This window comes from Aulonocara sp. 'chitande type north' Nkhata Bay, linkage group LG18, assembly GCF_057382095.1.
Source record: "Aulonocara sp. 'chitande type north' Nkhata Bay isolate Kocher_YH1m ecotype deep benthic linkage group LG18, A_spYH_male_GT1.1, whole genome shotgun sequence".
NCBI lineage: Eukaryota > Metazoa > Chordata > Actinopteri > Cichliformes > Cichlidae > Aulonocara > Aulonocara sp. 'chitande type north' Nkhata Bay.
The window spans coordinates 38,808,234-38,827,212 of NC_141361.1; the positions used below are offsets into that span (position 1 = coordinate 38,808,234).

The 18,979-nt window shown below is 41.6% G+C and overlaps 1 protein-coding gene across 4 annotated transcripts in view; it reads left to right on the forward strand.

Moving 5' to 3' along the window:
* The window catches only part of LOC147309152 (disks large-associated protein 1-like), a 168,637-nt gene that overhangs the window by 125,050 nt on the left and 24,608 nt on the right, over positions 1-18,979 (forward strand). For all 4 annotated transcript variants that reach the window (XM_086270641.1, XM_086270640.1, XM_086270643.1 and 1 more), the window contains one exon: positions 17,613-17,737. In XM_086270641.1, the coding sequence (XP_086126767.1) occupies positions 17,613-17,737 (125 nt within the window). The remainder of the gene's footprint in view (positions 1-17,612; positions 17,738-18,979) is intronic.

Below are 18,979 nucleotides of genomic sequence, written 5' to 3' on the forward strand. Positions count from 1 at the left end.
AATTCTGTCCATAAAAATTACGAACAGAATCGGGGACAAAGGGCACCCCTGGCAGAGCCCATCACCCACCAGGAACAAGTCCGACTTATTGCCGGCTATGCGGATCAAGCTCTTGCAACGGTTGTATAACAAGTGAATGGCCCGTAGCAATGGGCCAAACACTCCATACTCCTGGAGCACCCCCACAGGACACTCCAAGGGACACAGTCAAAGTCCACAAACACATGTAGACTAACACACTAGGCAAACTCCCATGCACCCTCAAGTATCCCTGAGATGATAAAGAGCTGGTCCAGTGTTCCATGATCAGGACGAAAACCGCATTGTTCCTCCTGTACCTGAGGCCAACGGACGGACTCTCCTTTCCAGGATCCTGGCATTGACTTTCCCAGGGAGGCTCAGGAGTGTGATTTCCCTATAGTTGGAACACACCCTCCGGTCCCCTTTCTTAAAGATGGGAATCACCAAGAGGTACCTCCCGTGATCTCCACGCAACATTGTAGAGGCGTGTCAACCAGAACAGCCCTACAACATTCAGAGCCTTCAGGGCGGACCTCATCCACCGTAGGGGTCTGCCATCAAGGAGTTGTTTAACTCCCTCAGTGACCTCAAGGAGTTGTTTAACTCCCTCAGTGACCTCGCCCCAGCGGGTCATCTTCTTCGTTCCCAGACTCTGCTTCCTCCACGGATGACTTGCCAGTGGAATTAAGGAGGTCCTCAAAGTATTCCTTCCACTGCCCAACAATTTTCTCAGTCGAAGTCAGCAGTCCACCACCTCCACTATACACTATGCAGGTAGCGCACTTTCCCCTCCTGAGTCGCCTGACGGTTTGCCAGAATCTCTTCGAGGCGGTCCGAAATTCTTTTTCCATGGCCTCTCCAAACATCTCCACCACCCAAGTTTTTGCTTCAGCCACTGGCCGCACCTGTCGGTACCTAGCAGCTGCCTCCAAAGTCCCACAGGCTAACCAAGCCCGATAGGACTCCTTCTTCAGCTCACTTCTGGTGTTCACCATTTGGTTCGGGGGTTGCCACCATGACAGGCACCAACCATCTTGTGGCAATGCAGATGCTGAACATGGTCCATTCAGACTCAATGTCCCTAGCCTCCCTCGAAATGCTGTTGAAGCTCTGCTGCAGGTGTGCGCTGAAGATCTTGCGGACCTGCGGCCCCTGCTAGGCGTTCCCTGCACACCCTCACTGTACTTTTAGGCGCGCCAGGTGTGTCCAGCATCCTCCCCCGCCACCTGATCCAACTCACCACCAGGTCATGATCAATTGACAGCTCAGCCCCTCTCTTTACCCAAGTGTCCAAATCATATGGTCTCAGGTCTGGTGATACGATTACAATATCAATCATCGACCTGTGGCCTAGAGTGTCCTAGTGCCACATGCACTTATATTCAAACATGGTGTTCGTTATGGTCAAACTGTGGTTTGCACAGAAGTCCAATAACAAAACACAGCTCAGGTTCAGATCCCGGATGCCGTTCCTCCCAATCACGCCCCTCCAGGTCTCGCTGTTGTTGCCCACATGAGCACTGAAGTCTCCCAGTAGGACAACAGAGTCCTCAGGCGGAGCACCCTCCAGTACCCCACCCAGGGACTCGAAGAAGGCTGGGTACTCTGAACTGCCACTAAGCGCAGACGACAGTCAGGATCCGTTCCCCAACCCGGAGGTGTGCTGCCTCAGGCTCCTTCCTCACCAGAGAGGTGACATTCCATGTCCCAATTGCCAGTCTCTGTGGCTGGGGATCAGTCCGCCAGGACCACAATGCACCTGACCCCTACGTTGCCTCCTGTGGGTGGTGGGCCTGCAGAAAGATGGGCCCATGTCCCTTTTTCGGGCTGTGCCTGGCCGGGCCCCATGGACTAAGGCCCCCCCACCAGATGCTCACCCTCGGGCACCCTCCCCGGGCTGGCTCCAGAGCGGGCTCTGGTAACCCTTTCCCGGGCAGGGTAAACTTTTCCCTCAATCGTCTTCTCATAGGGGTCTTCTGAATCGCTCTTTGTCTGGTCCCTCACCCGGGATCAATTTGCCATGGGAGACCCTACCAGGGGGCAAAAAGGCCCAAGATAACATAACAATAAGAACCTGGGATCCTTGGGACGATCCTTGGGACAATCTTTGGGACGATCCTTGGGATGATAAGGTACCGATTAGCTACCTCATCGTGGGGGATAAGGTCCCATTGTCTCTTGTCTCTAAGGGGACTAAGAACCAGAGGTGGGACCAAGTCATTGTTTTGCAAGTCTCAAGTAAGTCTCAAGTCTTTATCCTCAAGTCTCAAGTCAAGTCTCAAGTAATGTCAGGCAAGTCAGAGTCGAGTCTCAAGTCACTGGTGTAAAAGTCCGAGTCAAGTCACAAGTCTGAAACTTTGAATTTCAAGTCCTTTCGAGTCTTTAAAAAAAAAAACGAAAAAATAATGTTGCAGTTATGCTAAATGTAAATATTAGACCATGTAATTTTAAAATCTGTGTTTTTCTCAACACATGACAAAATAGTGAACTTAGAAAATATACACAAATTGTGAAATTGCACCTCTTTAAAATGCAGCTCAATTAAACCTAGCTCCAAGAATAATTTTCACCGACAGTTCTGAGATAAGCTGCATGTTATTCTTGGATGCGGTTGTAGGACCGGCTTTAAAATCGCATGACAAAAATATCATACACATTAAAAAGAACTGCATCACCAACGTAGCCTGGACAACATTTGCTAGTTAGATGAAGTCAGCTATCTCACTGTAGCATATTTATATGCATATTTATAATCATACGGTTCTTGGAGTGAGTGCACACACTCATGAAGTTTAGTAACTTCAGGTCACTGCAACAAGTCCAGGTACAGTTTACCGACGGATGGGTACAGGACCTTGAAATGCACCGTGTAGAACGAAAGACCATCGTACGTATCATAAGTTTACCAGTCTCACAAATTGTCGTCATAAATACACATTCGTTAACCGTTTATTAATAGGACCTTTGAGCTCAAGGGTAATTAATTAGTAGTGGAAATAATTTCTGGTAGCATCACAGAAATGTAGCAGTGACAACAATATTGTATGCTGTAATCGTACTGGGCAATTAGTGATACAAAAAACCTGTTTTATCCTGTGAATAAAAGTATATGTTTTTGTTAATGTACCATAATAACAGAAGCGAAACACAATATTGTGTCAGGACAATTCACTATTTATGCACAATAAATAAAGGAGCATAGCGCGACAATTTCTGTTCAGCGCCAGACTTGCTTGTAACCTATATCACTAATTATGTTATGAAAATGACGTATTAACTACTAAAAAATACTGACCTTCGTGTAAATGCTTGGAGCAGACTAACCTGTGAGCTGGAGTGTTCTGGGACGTTATATTTGATCTTTGAATGGCTGCAATCCAGTCCATCCGTCGCCTCTTTGTTACTTCGGAAACATGGCTTGAACAATTTCTCTTCAACGACGTAATCCGATAACAACCGATCTCTTTACCCGTCGGCTTCCCGTGGCTGTCATGCGACCGGCTATTGCAGTTAATAATACAACGGCTTCTTGACATTTTTGTGTTTCTTTTTATCGCTGTGTGACTGATTTCAATTGAAAGCCTGCGTGCGCTACTACCGCTTGCCACGAGTTCCCAGAATCCTTTGCGGTTCTACCCGTGAATGACGTCACATTTTCAATCTCTATATAATATGCATGTTAAATTTTATATTTGGGGTAAAATATCAAGTCTTTTCAAGTAAACCGGTTCAAGTCCAATTCAAGTCCCAAGTCATTGGTGTAAAAGTCCAAGTCAAGTCACAAGTCTTAGAACATTTTTTCAAGTCAAGTCTAAAGTCATAAAATTAATGACTCGAGTCTGACTCGAGTCCAAGTCATGTGACTCGAGTCCACACCTCTGCTAAGAACTCCGTCTCTGTTTTTATAGACTTGTTACTCAATCTCATGCCTAACAAGGTCATAACAATCACCTTGAAAATTATCTAGTCCTGAGATGCAATAACCTCACTGGTTTCATTATCAGACTCAAAAATAAACTTAGAAAGTTGTAAAAACAAAAATTCATTGAATTATAATCACACTCAGAAACACAGTCACAATAAACATCCTGTTCAAAAACAAAAAAATCTGTCCAACACTGTCCAGCTCAGAAGTTAAACATTTCTGAGAAATTCTGTTTGACGTGAACATACAAGAGTCACACGCTGTACAGGTTGAATAGCAGTGGTGTTCACCTTAGAGTGTCCGTCAGAACCACAGGAATAAGGTTATTTCTTCTTTACTGTAATTTTTTAACACAACAGATAATGTTGTGTTAATGCAAGTAATGCAACCACAGGCTTACAGGTGTGTCATACAAAAACTTGTAGGTGTGGGAGTGGGTGTGTGTGTGGGCTGTAAACAAAACATATACAGAGTGCTGATTATAATAAACATTCAAGTCATGAATTATGCTTCATTAACTCTCTTCCAGTATAATCAGAAATATAAATGAAAATTCCTGTACAGTGGAGCCCCAAGTTATGAAATTTATTTGTTCCAAAGCGTCTTTCGTAAGTCAAAATTTTCGTAAGTCGACTGAGGCGATGCTGGCTGAAGACGAAGTTCTTGGTGGAGGAGGAGGTGGCGGAGGTGGTGGAGGCTGAAGAAAGTATACATACGTACGTGTACATGTACATATTATTAAGGAATTTAATTCTAAACATTAAAACTAAAACTTACAAAAAAAAAAAGACAAAAAAAAAAGAAAAACTAAAACTTACATTTACGTTAATTAATGTACGGGCATTTTCGTTACGCGGGCATTTTGCAGGGCAGAAATATTGCCGTTAAGTGCCTTCGTAACTTGAATTTTTCGTTAAATGGGGTCTTCGTATCATTTTTTTGTTATTTTATTTTATCATTTTTGTGCACAACTTTCCTAGTCTACTCACCAAACCAAACGGTGCCTTATATATTTTGTAAATACACCCAATACATCGCAGAACACCAAACTCATTTTAGCTTACAGCTTAGGAGTGTGTAACATAACAGCTAGCCTTAGCAGCATGAACTAGCCACATAGTGAACAGATTAATAAACACTCCACTTCTACACAAGCTGATTCCCTAAATGACAAAAGGTTCAAGACTGTCCTTTCCAGGCAGGAATTAATGTGTACTCATAGTAAGTGACGCATACAACTTAAACCATGCCTAGACGTCCACTGTCGAGTCAGTTTGCAAGGTGCCTCTTGCTACGTGTTAGCTTACCCTCCATGCTGTGGATCATGTGCCCAATAGCTAGTGATGGCACATTTGAAGCTGCTTCAGAAACACTGTGTTGTGGCTTGGTTTGTCTGAACAGAGTCACGTGACCAGTGACGTCCAAATTTTCATTCGGCATGTCACTGCTTCAGTACCTGATTTAATGGTTTATAAGGAAGTAAATGTATAAGGAAGTTTATAAGGAAGTGAATCATTGGCAGGATTTGTGCAACACACACACACACACACACATAATACATGTTAAAAGCACCATATCAGCCTGATATCAGACAGAACTGTGACATGATATCAAACATGAGTTGTAAATAATTCAGCTCTATAAAGTGGGCAATTATAATGAAGCAGTTTATTTTAAGTTGTAGATTTAAGCTGCTCTTCATATTTTTGGCCATCAGATGTCCCCAAAAAGTACTGTGTTGAAAGCTTTATGTAATGAACCGTTTTTCAATACAAGCTTCAATGCTTCAGAAAGCTTCATTTGGCCATCACTACCAATACTGCAACTGCGCTCTCTTGAAAAACCTGAAGTAGGAAAACTACTGTATAACAACTGAAACGTGGAAGAACCATGGAAACAGAGCTACGTTAACAGATGTTAACAGACAAGCTGACGAAGAACAAATGACAGCTCACACCATAAATACACACAAGGGTGACAAGGAAAGAGGGAACACACGGAGAACAGAGCTGGGGTGAATAAACATAATGACCCAGGAGGAAGCAAAACTGAACACACTGAACACAGGACAAAATACTGTCAAAGTAAAACAGGAAACCCTGAGACATAGACCTAAGACACGTGGGTTTGACAGGGATGAGTGAGCAAGAGAGAGGGACACAGAGAGATACAAACGTGGATACAAGACACAGAGGGGCGAGAGACACACGTGTGACATGACAGACTATTACACTCAACCCATGGGCGAGAGAGAGAGAGACATGACGAGCTGGGGAGAACATACATGAACGCACAACACAGAAAGGGGAGACATGGAATGAAACATGGGAATGGGAGGTTTTAGGACTTCTTGATAACAATGAATTTCAAGCCCAGTCCAGCCTAGAAGAAATAAATGCATGAACTAGTTTTTCAGCGTCACTCTGAGACAGGATGTTTCATATTTTAGAGATATTGTGCAAATGGAAGAAAGCGGTCCTACATATTTGTTTAATATGCACATTGAAGGACATATGTAACTCCGAAATGACAACACAGGCACAGCTTCTTCAAGACGGGTGCTTCGCTGCATTTATTGAACGCCGTGAAAACTACAAACATAAAACACAAAGGCTTTAAGCGCTTCAGTCTATCAAAAGTAACTCTTGTGTTTTAACAACAAAAAAAATTACCTCGTGGCCGCCTGCCACTTCAGAGGTCCTGGAACAATAACTTTACAGTCCTGTGCATTCTAATTGAAAACATTTTTATGTTTTCAATTAGAATGTACAGGATAATTAGAACACCATACATTACAAATTTTCACAGTATTACAATACAATTATATCAACTACCTTGAACAGCTGGTAGACTAACCAGGCTTTTGCAGATAGCTCGCTGAACTCCTTAGCATGATTATTAAACGTGGGCTCACAGCCTATATTATCACACCCCAAACCTCGCGATAATAGCGGTGTAACAAAAACTTGTTCTTTGTGACAAGATAAACATGTCGCTTGTACAAGAAGACGCACCTTTACAATATTGTCCACAGAAATGTACAAGCAAGAACATTTTAACTGCTGGAACTATCTATTAAACTTCTTTATACATAAGCCATCTCTGTGACACTTACAACATATCCTGGTCAAAAATTAAGATTCCTCACAGTGTTACTGGAGGGCAAAATAACACTATCCAAAGTAAACATCTGGTTAAATAACATATTTCTAAGATTATATTAGAAGTGGTTAATAAAAAGGATGGCTAAATTGATGTTTTGTACTAGTAAAAGAAAATTTTGTTACAAATGTTTTTGCTTTGTTTTGCTCTTAGCTATAAAAGAGCTTTTACAGTATTACCCATTTCCAGTACCAGAGATAGGATTTTGTTTAGGGTATCCTTTAATTTGATTGCATTGCATTGTATTGATTGCATTGTATACTACTGTAGATTTTAATACCTCGCAAAACACCAGATCTGTCAATACAACATTCACTATGTATATTTTGAAGTGCAGAGGAGAAATAAATATCCACGTATTTTATCCCCTACTAGCCCTAATCTACATTTTCTTTTTTATATGCAACGTTGTTTGTTGTATCCCTAAACATGTAGAAGAAAGAAATCCAGATTATCCGAAGTCATGGATCAACCAAAAGAACTGGCTTCTAACAGCAAGAGGCTAAAGATAAGAAATAAGAGAGATAACTCTTTATTGTCATTGCACAGTCACACCTAGTACAATAGTGCAACGAAATTGGAAAACTGTCCTACGTTGGCACTACGTACAACACAAGTAACTTAATAAATAAAAAGAAATAAAATGAATGAGTGTATGAATAGAAAGAATGAGAGTATGCTTCTAAAAACAAACATCAGTGAACGTTTAGCATTCTGCTGATACATTGAAAACCATCTGATGAAGTGCCCTGACCCCATCTAAAAGCAACCCGAAAAATCTGTGCTGAAATACGCTATATCCAAACAGAAGTGGAAGAGCGGAGACAGGCTCATTGCTCTGAAAAGCTGACCCAACAAAGTCAGGGAAGAGGAGGGAGGCTTTTCTTTCTGTAAATTTACATGTTCCATTTTTGTAGTGATCAAACAAATAAGACTACACATACAAGTAGCAGAAACTAATTTCTTCTGCTTCTTGTGTCTGGATTCAACCTTAGAAAGAGAATCAGGAGCTTGGTCATTTGGGAGGGGCTCAATCTTCAATGAAACCTGCAGCTTCAGAATCTGTGAGGTGTTGGCTTTCAGCACCCAATGGTGTGTCCATGTACATGCCATCAGGTAAATGGGGGGATCCGTGCTTTGTGTGTACTTCTTTGTGTGGAATCCGTTTATCTGCCCTCATTTACTGTTTTAGCTGTTTGGCGACTAAAATCCAGAAATCGATTTTTTAAACCCAGCCCTACTAGAGACTGTGCTGGCCATTCTATGTTTTCAAGCTTACCATCTTGTTCTTTTTTCCTGAGGTTGTTCTGGCATAGCTTGGACTTGTGTTTTGGGTCATTATCTTGGTGTAAGTTGAACCCCTGACCAACTGGTGCACACCAGAGGATACTGTATGGTGTTGCAGAATGCTGTGGTAGCTGTTTTGGTTCAGGGTGCCTCTCACTCTGTACAAGTCACCAACACTGGATCCAGTAAAACAGCCCCACACCATAACACTTCTTCCTCCATGTTTGACAGTTGATGCCATACAGTGTGAAACCTTCCTTTCGCCTACTCGACGGTGTACAAAGATCCTGCATGATGAACCAAAGATTTTAAACTTTGATTCATCAGTCCATAATACCTTCTTCCACTCTTCAGTAGTCCAATAGCAGTGTTTCATGGCCCTGCCAAGCCTCTTTGTCTTATTCTGACATCTTACCAATGGCTTTCTTGCTGGAACTTGTTTTGTCAAACCTGCAGCTCGAAATTCCAAGTCAAGCTTTAACATGCAACAAGAAGAAAGAGGAGTGAGACAAAACATTTTGTCAAAACAGCCTGTTTCAGTTTAAGCGTTGTTTTCAATAAATTGCATGCTCAAAAAATCTTTTGTCTCACTCCCATTTCTTCTTGTTGCATGTTGAAGCTCTACGTGGAACCTTTTTAAGATCCAACCATGCAAAATATGATTTTTTGCCATTTTTCTAGTGGTCTTAAACTTTTGATCGGGACTGTATGATGGTCTGTCTTTCTTCCATTGTTAATTACCTTTTTTATGCCATTTTTGCAGTGTAATACTGCTTTACTGATGCTTACGGGGGTATGGTATCTATGTTTTTTCCAACACTGTTTTTATGCAGAAAGAGGAGGTTGTAAGTAATCTGGAAAAGTCGCTTTGTCTATCACTACGGCTGTCTTTCTCTTTGGCCTTTCCAAGCTTTGCCATGATCCTATCTTTCAGGTCAGTTCCTCTCGCACTCAACGATCATTCTTCCATTGCACTTGGGGCTTGGTACCCAATCTTGGGTGGGGACGATGGTGACGAGTCCCCCCTGACCTGCAGTCCTGGCTCACCATAGCATATGTGCTGTACCTCGTCAATCTCTAGTGAGAGCAGTTCTTTTTTCTGAATGTTGGAACACTGAGCTACTACTTCAATCTGGATGCTGGGTATCAAAGATTCCATTGGTCCCTTATCCTAGTCATGTAACCCCTTCCACTGGGATTACTTGCGTAGTAGCATTCCATCAGCACCCTATATTCATCTCTTGCCCACGTATGCCTTCCTGTTCTAGTAGCCCACTTCTCAGCCCATTTCGAGGTTAGCCAGGCGGCTAATTCTAATGACTGCCTGACAACTGAGGTCAGTGATGTCATCAGAGAGGGACCGGCGATCAGCATTGCAGAGCATGACGTTCAAGCAGCGCTCATGAGAGTGAGCACAAGGAAAGCAGCTGGGCCAGACGGCATCACTGTCTGCTGCGGTGCTGTGCTAACCAGCTAGCAGGTGTGTTCACTTCGATTGTCAACGAGTACCTGGCTAAGTCTGTGGTCCCCACATGCTTCAAGAGATCTACTATCATCCCTGTCCCCAAGAACAACAAGCCCTCATGCCTGAATGACTACCGGCCAGTTGCACTGACCTCGGTGGTTATGAAGGTGTTCGAGAGGCTGTTGAAGAAAACCATCTCCTCTTTCATCCCAGACACCACAGATCCCTTCCAGTTCGCCTACTGACCCAACAGATCCATGGAGGACGCCATCGCCCACGTCCTGCACACTACCCTCAGCCACGTGGACAAGAAACAGGGTAACTATGTGAGAATGCTGTTTGTTGATTACAGCTCAACACAATAGTGCCCGGTAGACTGTTCACAAAGCTGAGGGATCTAGGACTCAACAGCTGTCTGTGTGCATGGGTGTTGGACTTTCTCACTGGCAGAACTCAGGTGGTGAGGGTGGGTAGGTGCATCTCCAACAGCATCACCATCAGCACGGGAGCGCCACAGGGGTGTGTCCTCTCGCCAATGCTCTATTCCTTCTACACTTCAGACTGTGTGGCCACCCACGACTCCAAAACCATTGTGAAATTTGCTGACGACACATTGGTGTTGGGCGCCATCTCCAACAACAATGAGGTGGCCTACATGGATGAAGTGAAGAATCCGGCATCGTGGTGCCGGGACAACTACCTCCAGCTGAACGTCGGGAAGACCAAGGAGCTGGTGGTGGACTTCAGAAGTAGTCAGCACAGAGACTACAAGCCCATTGTAATTAATGGAGCTCCAGTGGAGAGTGTGCAGTCCTTCAAGTATCTCAGTGTCCACATCTCAGATCTGACATGGTCTGCCCACATTCAGGTCCAGACAAAAAAGGCTAGGCAGCGCCTGTACCACCTACGACAACTGAGGAAGTTCAGAGTCTCTCCAGTGATCCTCAGGACTTTCTATACAGGCGCTGTGGAGAGCATCCTCACACAGAACATCACATCCTGGTATGGAAATAGCTGTGTCAAGGATACAGATTTTGAAGGACCCGTCCCATCCCAGCAACGAACTGTTCCAGCTTCTGAAATCAGGCAGAAGGTTCGACACCATCCGAACAAGAACAGAGAGGCTCAAGAGGAGTTTTTATCCTCAGGCCATTCGTGTGTTCAATCAGCCCCCCCATCATCCTTAAGTGACTGAGACAGGACTCATTACCACATTCTCATATCATCCTGAATCCTTCTGGCCTCGCTATAGCACAAGACACTTTAACACCCTCCTCACGCAATGTACACAAGCTGTAAATTTCCAGATTGTTTTATTTTGTTCTATTTCTATTTATATAATGTACATAACTTGCCCACTTGCAGCACATAATGTCCTCCTTATATATACTCGTGTTGGTTCCTCAACACGTGACGTGGACCTTGTTAATCTGGGCAACGTCCAAGCGAGTATGGTTTCATTTTTCTGTCTCTCACTCATGTCCAAGGTAGGTTTGGTGAGCATGGAAGATCTGGCCTAGGGACCCTTACTGGATGCAGACGCTAGCTGGGAGTTGAACCCACGACCCACCCAAAAGGCTTGTAGTCTTACCACTGCGCTATCTATCAGTATTTGTTTGTTTGTTTTTTGTTCTTTTTTGTTTTTACACCTAAGTAACATGGATAAAAGGAAGATAGGTACGAATTATACTGGACCAAATAGCTGTGAACCGGTCCATCTTTTACAGTAAAAAAGTTCCAGGGTCTTTTTGGCTTCAGGCTTGGAACATTGGTTTGTACTTATGTTTACAAGTCACCGAAATTGTGGCTTTCCTGTTGTGTTTAGAGTATTGCTGCTGATAATCATGTGGCTACCGGCGAAAATAATGCAGAAAATCGGTACGGTAAGCCAATTTCTGTCTTAGCGCATTTGCGCAGCTATGTGTTTTTGTGGTTGTGGCTCATTCACTGAACTTTGGTCAGAGCATGATGAAACTTGGTGTTTGGAGTCAGTAATAGCTCTGCATGATAACTAGCCTTTCTTTAGCCGGTTACATGAAGTTTGAAGAATTTCTTGTTTGGTTTTGTTTGTTTAGCGGACTTGTGCGCATTTACGCAACTGCTCGTTTAATCATGGCTTGTTTTCGCTGTGTTTGGTGGTTGTAGAAATAGTTTATATGAGATTTTGGCTGAGATTCAGAGGTCTCTGTGGATACCACACGTGGGACTTAAATTTCTCACCCCACATTATAACCGATTAAACTTGATCTCCTCCTTTTTGCCCCTGGTACCGGGGTGTGGGGCTTAAGTGGCTAACAGAGCCAACTGGATCCCCTAAATTGAGGTCAAAAGTTCAAATTTTCTTATTTTTTTCCCTGAATGCTTGCAGCAAAGTTATAAGTCTTAAGGCAGAGAATTAAGTACACAAATAGTAGGCTAGTGTTGTTTTCTGAGCCCAAGACCAATATATCCAGACCCACAGGTCATCATCTATGTGTATTATGTCCTTCATTAGCCAGTTCTTTGACTTAGTGTTGCAGAATTCCCTCCTTTTGATCCAAGGATCAAATATTATTGTTAAATATTATTTTTGCACAATTTCTATGTGCTTTATATATCCAGGTTAAATTCTTACTGAGATAAAAGATGTATTTTTCAAGATCGACCACAGATTTCTAAGAGCAAATATTGTCGACTGTAGTGAAGTGCAGAAGATAGTGATAAGGGTTTCATTTCAATTCAGTGACCATGAGAACTTTTACCATGTGAACATGTAGTTGAAGATTTGACATTTTGGAGGATTTTAAATTTTTTTAAATTATAAATAAAATGTCTTCACAGTTAAACTTGTTCCTTTAAATTGGCTGCATTTTCCATCCAATCTACCAGTCTCCAACGGGAAATGTTAAGGTTATTTTGTCAGTAACATACAAGGATGTATAAAAGGACTACATTCCTTATACTACCTATAAACTACAAGGCATAATCTCAAGATTTTGCCTTCAGTTAATGACTGATCAACATGAAAAACTAACCAGAGAAAGGCAACAACTTAACTTGGTCATACTTTAAGCTTTTCCAATAATTTCAAAGAGAACACAGACTGAGGACAGTCGTATTGCTATAATCCTGACCACTGTTATTAAAGTTGCTATTTTAAGGTTGTTGCTCATGCTCACAGCACTCCAGCTGAGACCAGTATATTGGTGCTGTTAAAATTTATTCTGACATAAACCTGATTAGCATGCTGTGGACTAACAGTATGAAGCATCTGAGACTATCTGAAAAAAATATGTCAATAGAGTTGCCAATTTAACCAAGGCAAATTTCTGACATTTTGAAACTATTCCAAATTAAATGAAATCAAAAACAGATTAAATCAATGAATGAACCACACAAAATGAAATGAAGGCGTTTTTAACTCTATTCTTGGCAGTGATTGTTTCCATGCTTGACACTATTGCAACGCAACAAAGCAGCTGTTACAAATAGTTGAAATGACAAAAGGTTTTGATGAGTGACAGGGTGGGAGTCATAGAAAATTTCAAGGTTTTACGAGGCTTCATCTGGTCATCAAAAAACCCAAAGGGCACACAGCAAGAGGGAGAACACAACAAAAAGCAATAAAAAACGAAGAAAATTTATACACACACAGGATAATCAGGGAATAGGCAACAGGCACGAACACAGCTGAAACTATCACAGATAATGAAACTGGGGAAAATGGAACTAAACCCAAAGCACACAGGACAAGAGATATAAGACAGGAAATAACTAACATTGAAATCGAGATTAAGACACACATGCTTGACACAAACAGACGTCAAGACTCAGTGAGAAGACAAATTAGAAGGAACCGAATGAAAATACAAAAGAAATAAACAAACCTATCAACTAAACCAAGAACAGAACAAATGGCACAGAATAAATGGATCACAAGCAGAACAGAAGCCTACGATCTGAGCAAGAGCAAATGCCAACAACTGAGCAACATGTTATTGTGTGTGTATATGGATAATAGCAAACAGTGAAATACATTTCTTGCACACCTCAATGAATTTTTTTCACTCAAATTAAACTTTTTGCTCAAAATAATTCTCCAGTCCGAATGATATTCCGATGTCAGGGATATGCTGGTAGTGTGGATCAGTGAATCAATGTCTCAATCACTCTTGGCATACAGCTTGATGTCATCCATGTACAGGAGGTGGCTGAAAACTGCTCCATTGCGTAGTCAGTATCCATAGTCAGTCTTATTAATGATGTCACTGAGAGGGTTCAGGCTTATGCAGAACAGCAGTGGAGACAGAGCATCTCCTTGGTCGATCCCGCACTTAATGGTGACTTGTGCTATGGACTTGACGTTGGTTTCAAGTGTTGTACGCCACATCCCCATTGTATTCCTGATGAAGGCTCTTAGGGTCCTGTTGATCTTGTACAGTTCTAGGCATTCCAGGATCCAGGTGTGGGGCATTGAGTCATAGGCCTTCCTGTAGTCAATCCAGGCAGTGGCAGTGGTTGGCCGCTATGATGCCTGACAGGAGCTTCCATGCAGTCCTGAGGCAGGTTATTGGGCAGTTGTTGGATTGGACCAGTCCCTTCTGGGGATCCTTGGGGAACAGGACTGTCTGGCCTTCAGTCAGACATTCTGGGTGTCTCTTGTTGATTAAAAGCTGGTTCTTTTGTGCTGTCAGATGCTCATGGAGTGCAGTCAGCTTCTTTTACCAGCAGGTGTGAATCAGGGCCTGGTGCTGTCCAACTCTTCAAACTGGAGACCCTTTCTTGGATGTCTGCCACTGTGATAATTTCTGTTTAGGGAGGTTGCTGTGGTGTACTCTAGTCTCCTTCTCCATGGAGGGTACTGCTCCTTGTGGCGGTTTATCTTGTAGCCAAGCATCTCACTGATCACTGCTGCCGTGGTATAGATCAGCTGATTGGTTTTGGTGATGGTCACAGTAGGGATTGTCCATAGTGCTGCATTCACACATTCTAGTAGACCTTCAGAGGGTACTTCACATAGTCTTGGTAACCTGCTCCATATTGCCATCTTTGCAATCATCCTCTCTTTCAGGTCAGTTTCTCTCACACTCAATTCTCCTTCTTCCATCGTACTTGTCGCTTTGGTACCCAATCTCGGGTGGGGGTGATGATATCCCCCCCCCATCCTACCTCCCCCTTGCCATAGTATTTGTTTTGTACCTTGTCGATCTCCAGCTGTGATAGCAGTCCCTTCTTCTGAATTTTGGAACACTGAGCTAATAGTTGTTTCGTCGTCAGACATGATACTGTGTATCAAAGATTCCACAGGTCCCCTGTCCTCTTCATGTAACCCCTTCCGCTGGTGTTACTTGTGTAGTGACATTCCGACAGTGCCCTGATTTTATCTCTTGCCCACCTATGCCTTCTTGTTCCAGTAGTCACAGTTAGAGCAGGGCGATATGACCAAAAATATTTGTCACGATATACATTTGAAAATTTGCGATAATGATATAACTGATGATATAATTGACACTAGACAAAATACTTTACAACTCCACAACTTTATTAGTGCAAAAAAAAAACCAACATCAATGTATTTTCACTTAAGGGAAGAGCAGCTTATTTCTTCTGCGCAACACTTTTGTACCAGGTCATCCTTTCTCCTCTCTCTCTGGATGTAACATCTTCTGAGATGACATCAGAAGATATCACGACTTATCATCCTCTTTCTTTCTGACTTTTCTACATACACAATTTAAAACAAACTTTAAAATGACTGTATAACATCTTCTTTTCCATGTTATTCTTAGCATGACTTTTCAGTAATTCCATCACATTTGAACTTTCAGTCACATGTGTATATCCTTCTGTTTTATTCAGTTTATGCAATCTTACTTCAGTTGCATGTATCATTACCTTATTTTCACATGAACATGAGAAAACACTCAGGTAACACACCAAAAGGTCTCTAAAGATGGGCACCGCCCTGAACTCTTAAATACGACCTGACCAAACTCAGACAAAGGAAATTCCACAGCACATCACGTAGCTCTATACCTCCCAGTTCAGCTCATCCTCAAACCCTTCCTCCAAAAGGGAAATTTACAACCACCCGTCACCTCCCTTACATGTGGCACCTGGATGTCTCTAACCTACATACAATGGCCCCACTGTGAAAGTGTAATCAGCACAAGGCCCACTTGTGATAACATCCTACATATCTATAACTTTGAGACAAAGTGATTTTACTATTACTAAAGTGATATTGTTCAAACATGTGATCAGTGCATAGAGTATGGAAATCTGCCACTACAACACACACCCACACACATACAGACACACATACCTAGCCTCCATGGTCAGACTATCAGTAAGAGTAAGAATCATTTTATACATGATATTTTCTTATTTGTTCTATTGGTTAAACTTACAGCTGATTGTATTTTATCATTATATTTTTATTTCCAAGACCTATTCCACCAACTTACAAGTGTGAGATCTTATTGGGGTGGCTGTAGCTCAGGTGGTAGAGCAAGTCACCTACTAACCGGAAGTTGATTTGATCGTCTTCTACAGACAATCCAGTATGCATGCCAAATAGCCTTGGGCATGATACTAACCCCAAGTTGCTCACTGATGTATCCATTGGAGTATGAATCCATGCAAATGTTAGATAGAAAGCACTTGCATAGAAAAAAAGAGGCAAGTTGTGTAAAGCCCTTCGATTGCTCAAATAGAGTAGAAAATTCCTATATAAGAACCAGTCCATTTACCATCTACTGTGATGGAAGAGTCTGATAATTCTGGCTAAAATATACTAAGGCAATATTTTCTCAGTTATAACTAGAATAGGTATAACACAGTATGAAATGGTGTTCTATGTTCTAAAACCTAGTTTCAGTAGCTGGGGATTAGACTGTTGTGCCCCCACCCTAACTGCTCCCCTAGTGTGTGTCAAGCATAAATATCTACCACTGCATGTTTTTAAGGAAACGTTGTTCTTACATAAACTAACTTAAGATGACTGGTCATTTAATTATCCCTTGTGATTACATAATTATTGGTCAATTACATATTTTGGAGGCCTATTCACAATGCATATCTCCCTGCACACTATTTATATTTAATTAAAAACTAAACTGATAGCTCTAGATCAGTACCCTTGCGAAACTGTCTACCTGTCTGTTGTTTTGTCACCCAGCATTGAACCTGTGACATTAAATCCATTGTGTGGAACGTGTAATAAAGCAGAGGCTTATTTATACATCACTTAAACAAATCTGTTTCACGCAGTTATAAGGACACATGTTCCTGTCCACAAGTCCACAACATGTCCTTAGGTTTTATATTCATCTACCCCAGCCACTTTCAGTTGGCTACACCGGCTTTGTTCTTTCATTTTTCTTTTAATTTTTACTTCCGAGTATATAGGATTATAGTTTTTCGTTGCATTATTGAACTTGCACCTTTCAGCATCATAAAAAATAGCTTTCACTTTTGTGAAAATGTGGCTTAATATTGTGTCATAGTTCTGATATATCCACATCCATTTTTAGAATTAAATAAATAAAAGATGTCCTTAAAGATGATGTAGGTTTTCTGGTATTGAAAATGTGATCAGTTATCTTCTGTGGGTATTGTATCTGGGTACAAATGTAAAAATACAACTTTGGTTGTAGGCATAGTTACCTCAAATCTTGTCATTCTGGTGCAGTATTTGTATATCAAACTAATTTATAACATATCCTGTCTCCTCATCTTCCCGTTTTCTTTTCTTCTTTCTTGTTCCTTTAGTTTCATCTTGCATCACCACTTACAAGAAAACTCCTCCTCCAGTGCCACCCAGAACTTCAACCTGCTCCACAGCCTCCAAGCCATACATCTCCATTACAGCCCAGAGCAGCACAGAGTCTGCACAGGTACTGCACAAAGAATTTGTCCATCATATTAATCTGCTCTTTGTGTGGTTACATCCTTATGTGTACCATGGAGGTGTCATTCATAGCAACATAAAGGAAGCATACGTACTTTCATTGTTTCCTGAGTAATAGTGCTTGCATTCACACTAGGTCTTGTGCAGTTTCGTCCATAATTTGGAATTTAGTAAAAAAAAAGAAAAAACCTGCATTAACTGTTTTTATACGCAGTCCATCATTTTCAACACAATTTAAAACATAGGAATTAATTTTAATATTTGGATGAAAGTCCTTTCAGGTCACTGACTCCCTGAAGTCTAGATCCCATGGATATCATCATGTGCTGTATTTTTTTCCTTGAGATGCTCTGCCAGACCTTTGTGCAGTGACCTTCAGTTGTTGCTTGTTGTGGGTCTCGTCTGCCTTCAGTTTTGTCCTCTTTGGTTGAGATCAGATGACTGATTTGTCACTGAAGAATATTCTATTTCTTTGCTTTGAGGGTCATTATTAATTTCCACTGTGAAAAATCATCCAATCCGTTTTGTACCATTAGTCTAAATCTGACTATACCCCTGCTCAGCAGTCACATAATTCATCAATATACACTATTTATTCAGTTCCACTGGCAGACATACATCTTCATGTCATAACATTGCCTGGTTGACAGATGATGTTATCTTCTTTAGCTTATGACTTGAGGCGACTGTTGCTGTGAATTGACCCAGTAGAAATAGAACTGAATCAATGAGTTGTTCATGAGTTTCATCTGTCTAAAGATTTTATTTTTACAGAACTGCACTTTTAGATGTTTTCTGGATAATCTGGTCATCCTGGTTACAGAGTTGGGCAGTGCATTACTTGTTCCAGCAGACCATCTGACACCCCTGATTTATACATTCCTAAACTTTGTGGTATCTCTCTGATAGGTTTATTTTGTTTTTTCAGCCTAGTGATGGCCTCCTTTATGTGCATGAACCTCATGTTGAGAGTTCCTGCACATAAATGATTGCTATTGAGTGCAATCATTTCCAGATCTCTTATCTTCTGAATTGGTTATAAACTAATGAGGGAGTAGGTCTCACTTGAACATGCTTGTCCAATTATTTTCGGGTATCTGAAAATAGGGGAATGTAGTTTCTAATCTGTTAATACAATACTTTTGGTAAATCCCCTGAGTTAAAGCTAAGGGTTTTGTTTAAAATTCACTGTGGTGATGCACAGAGACACAAATACTAAGAACCTGTT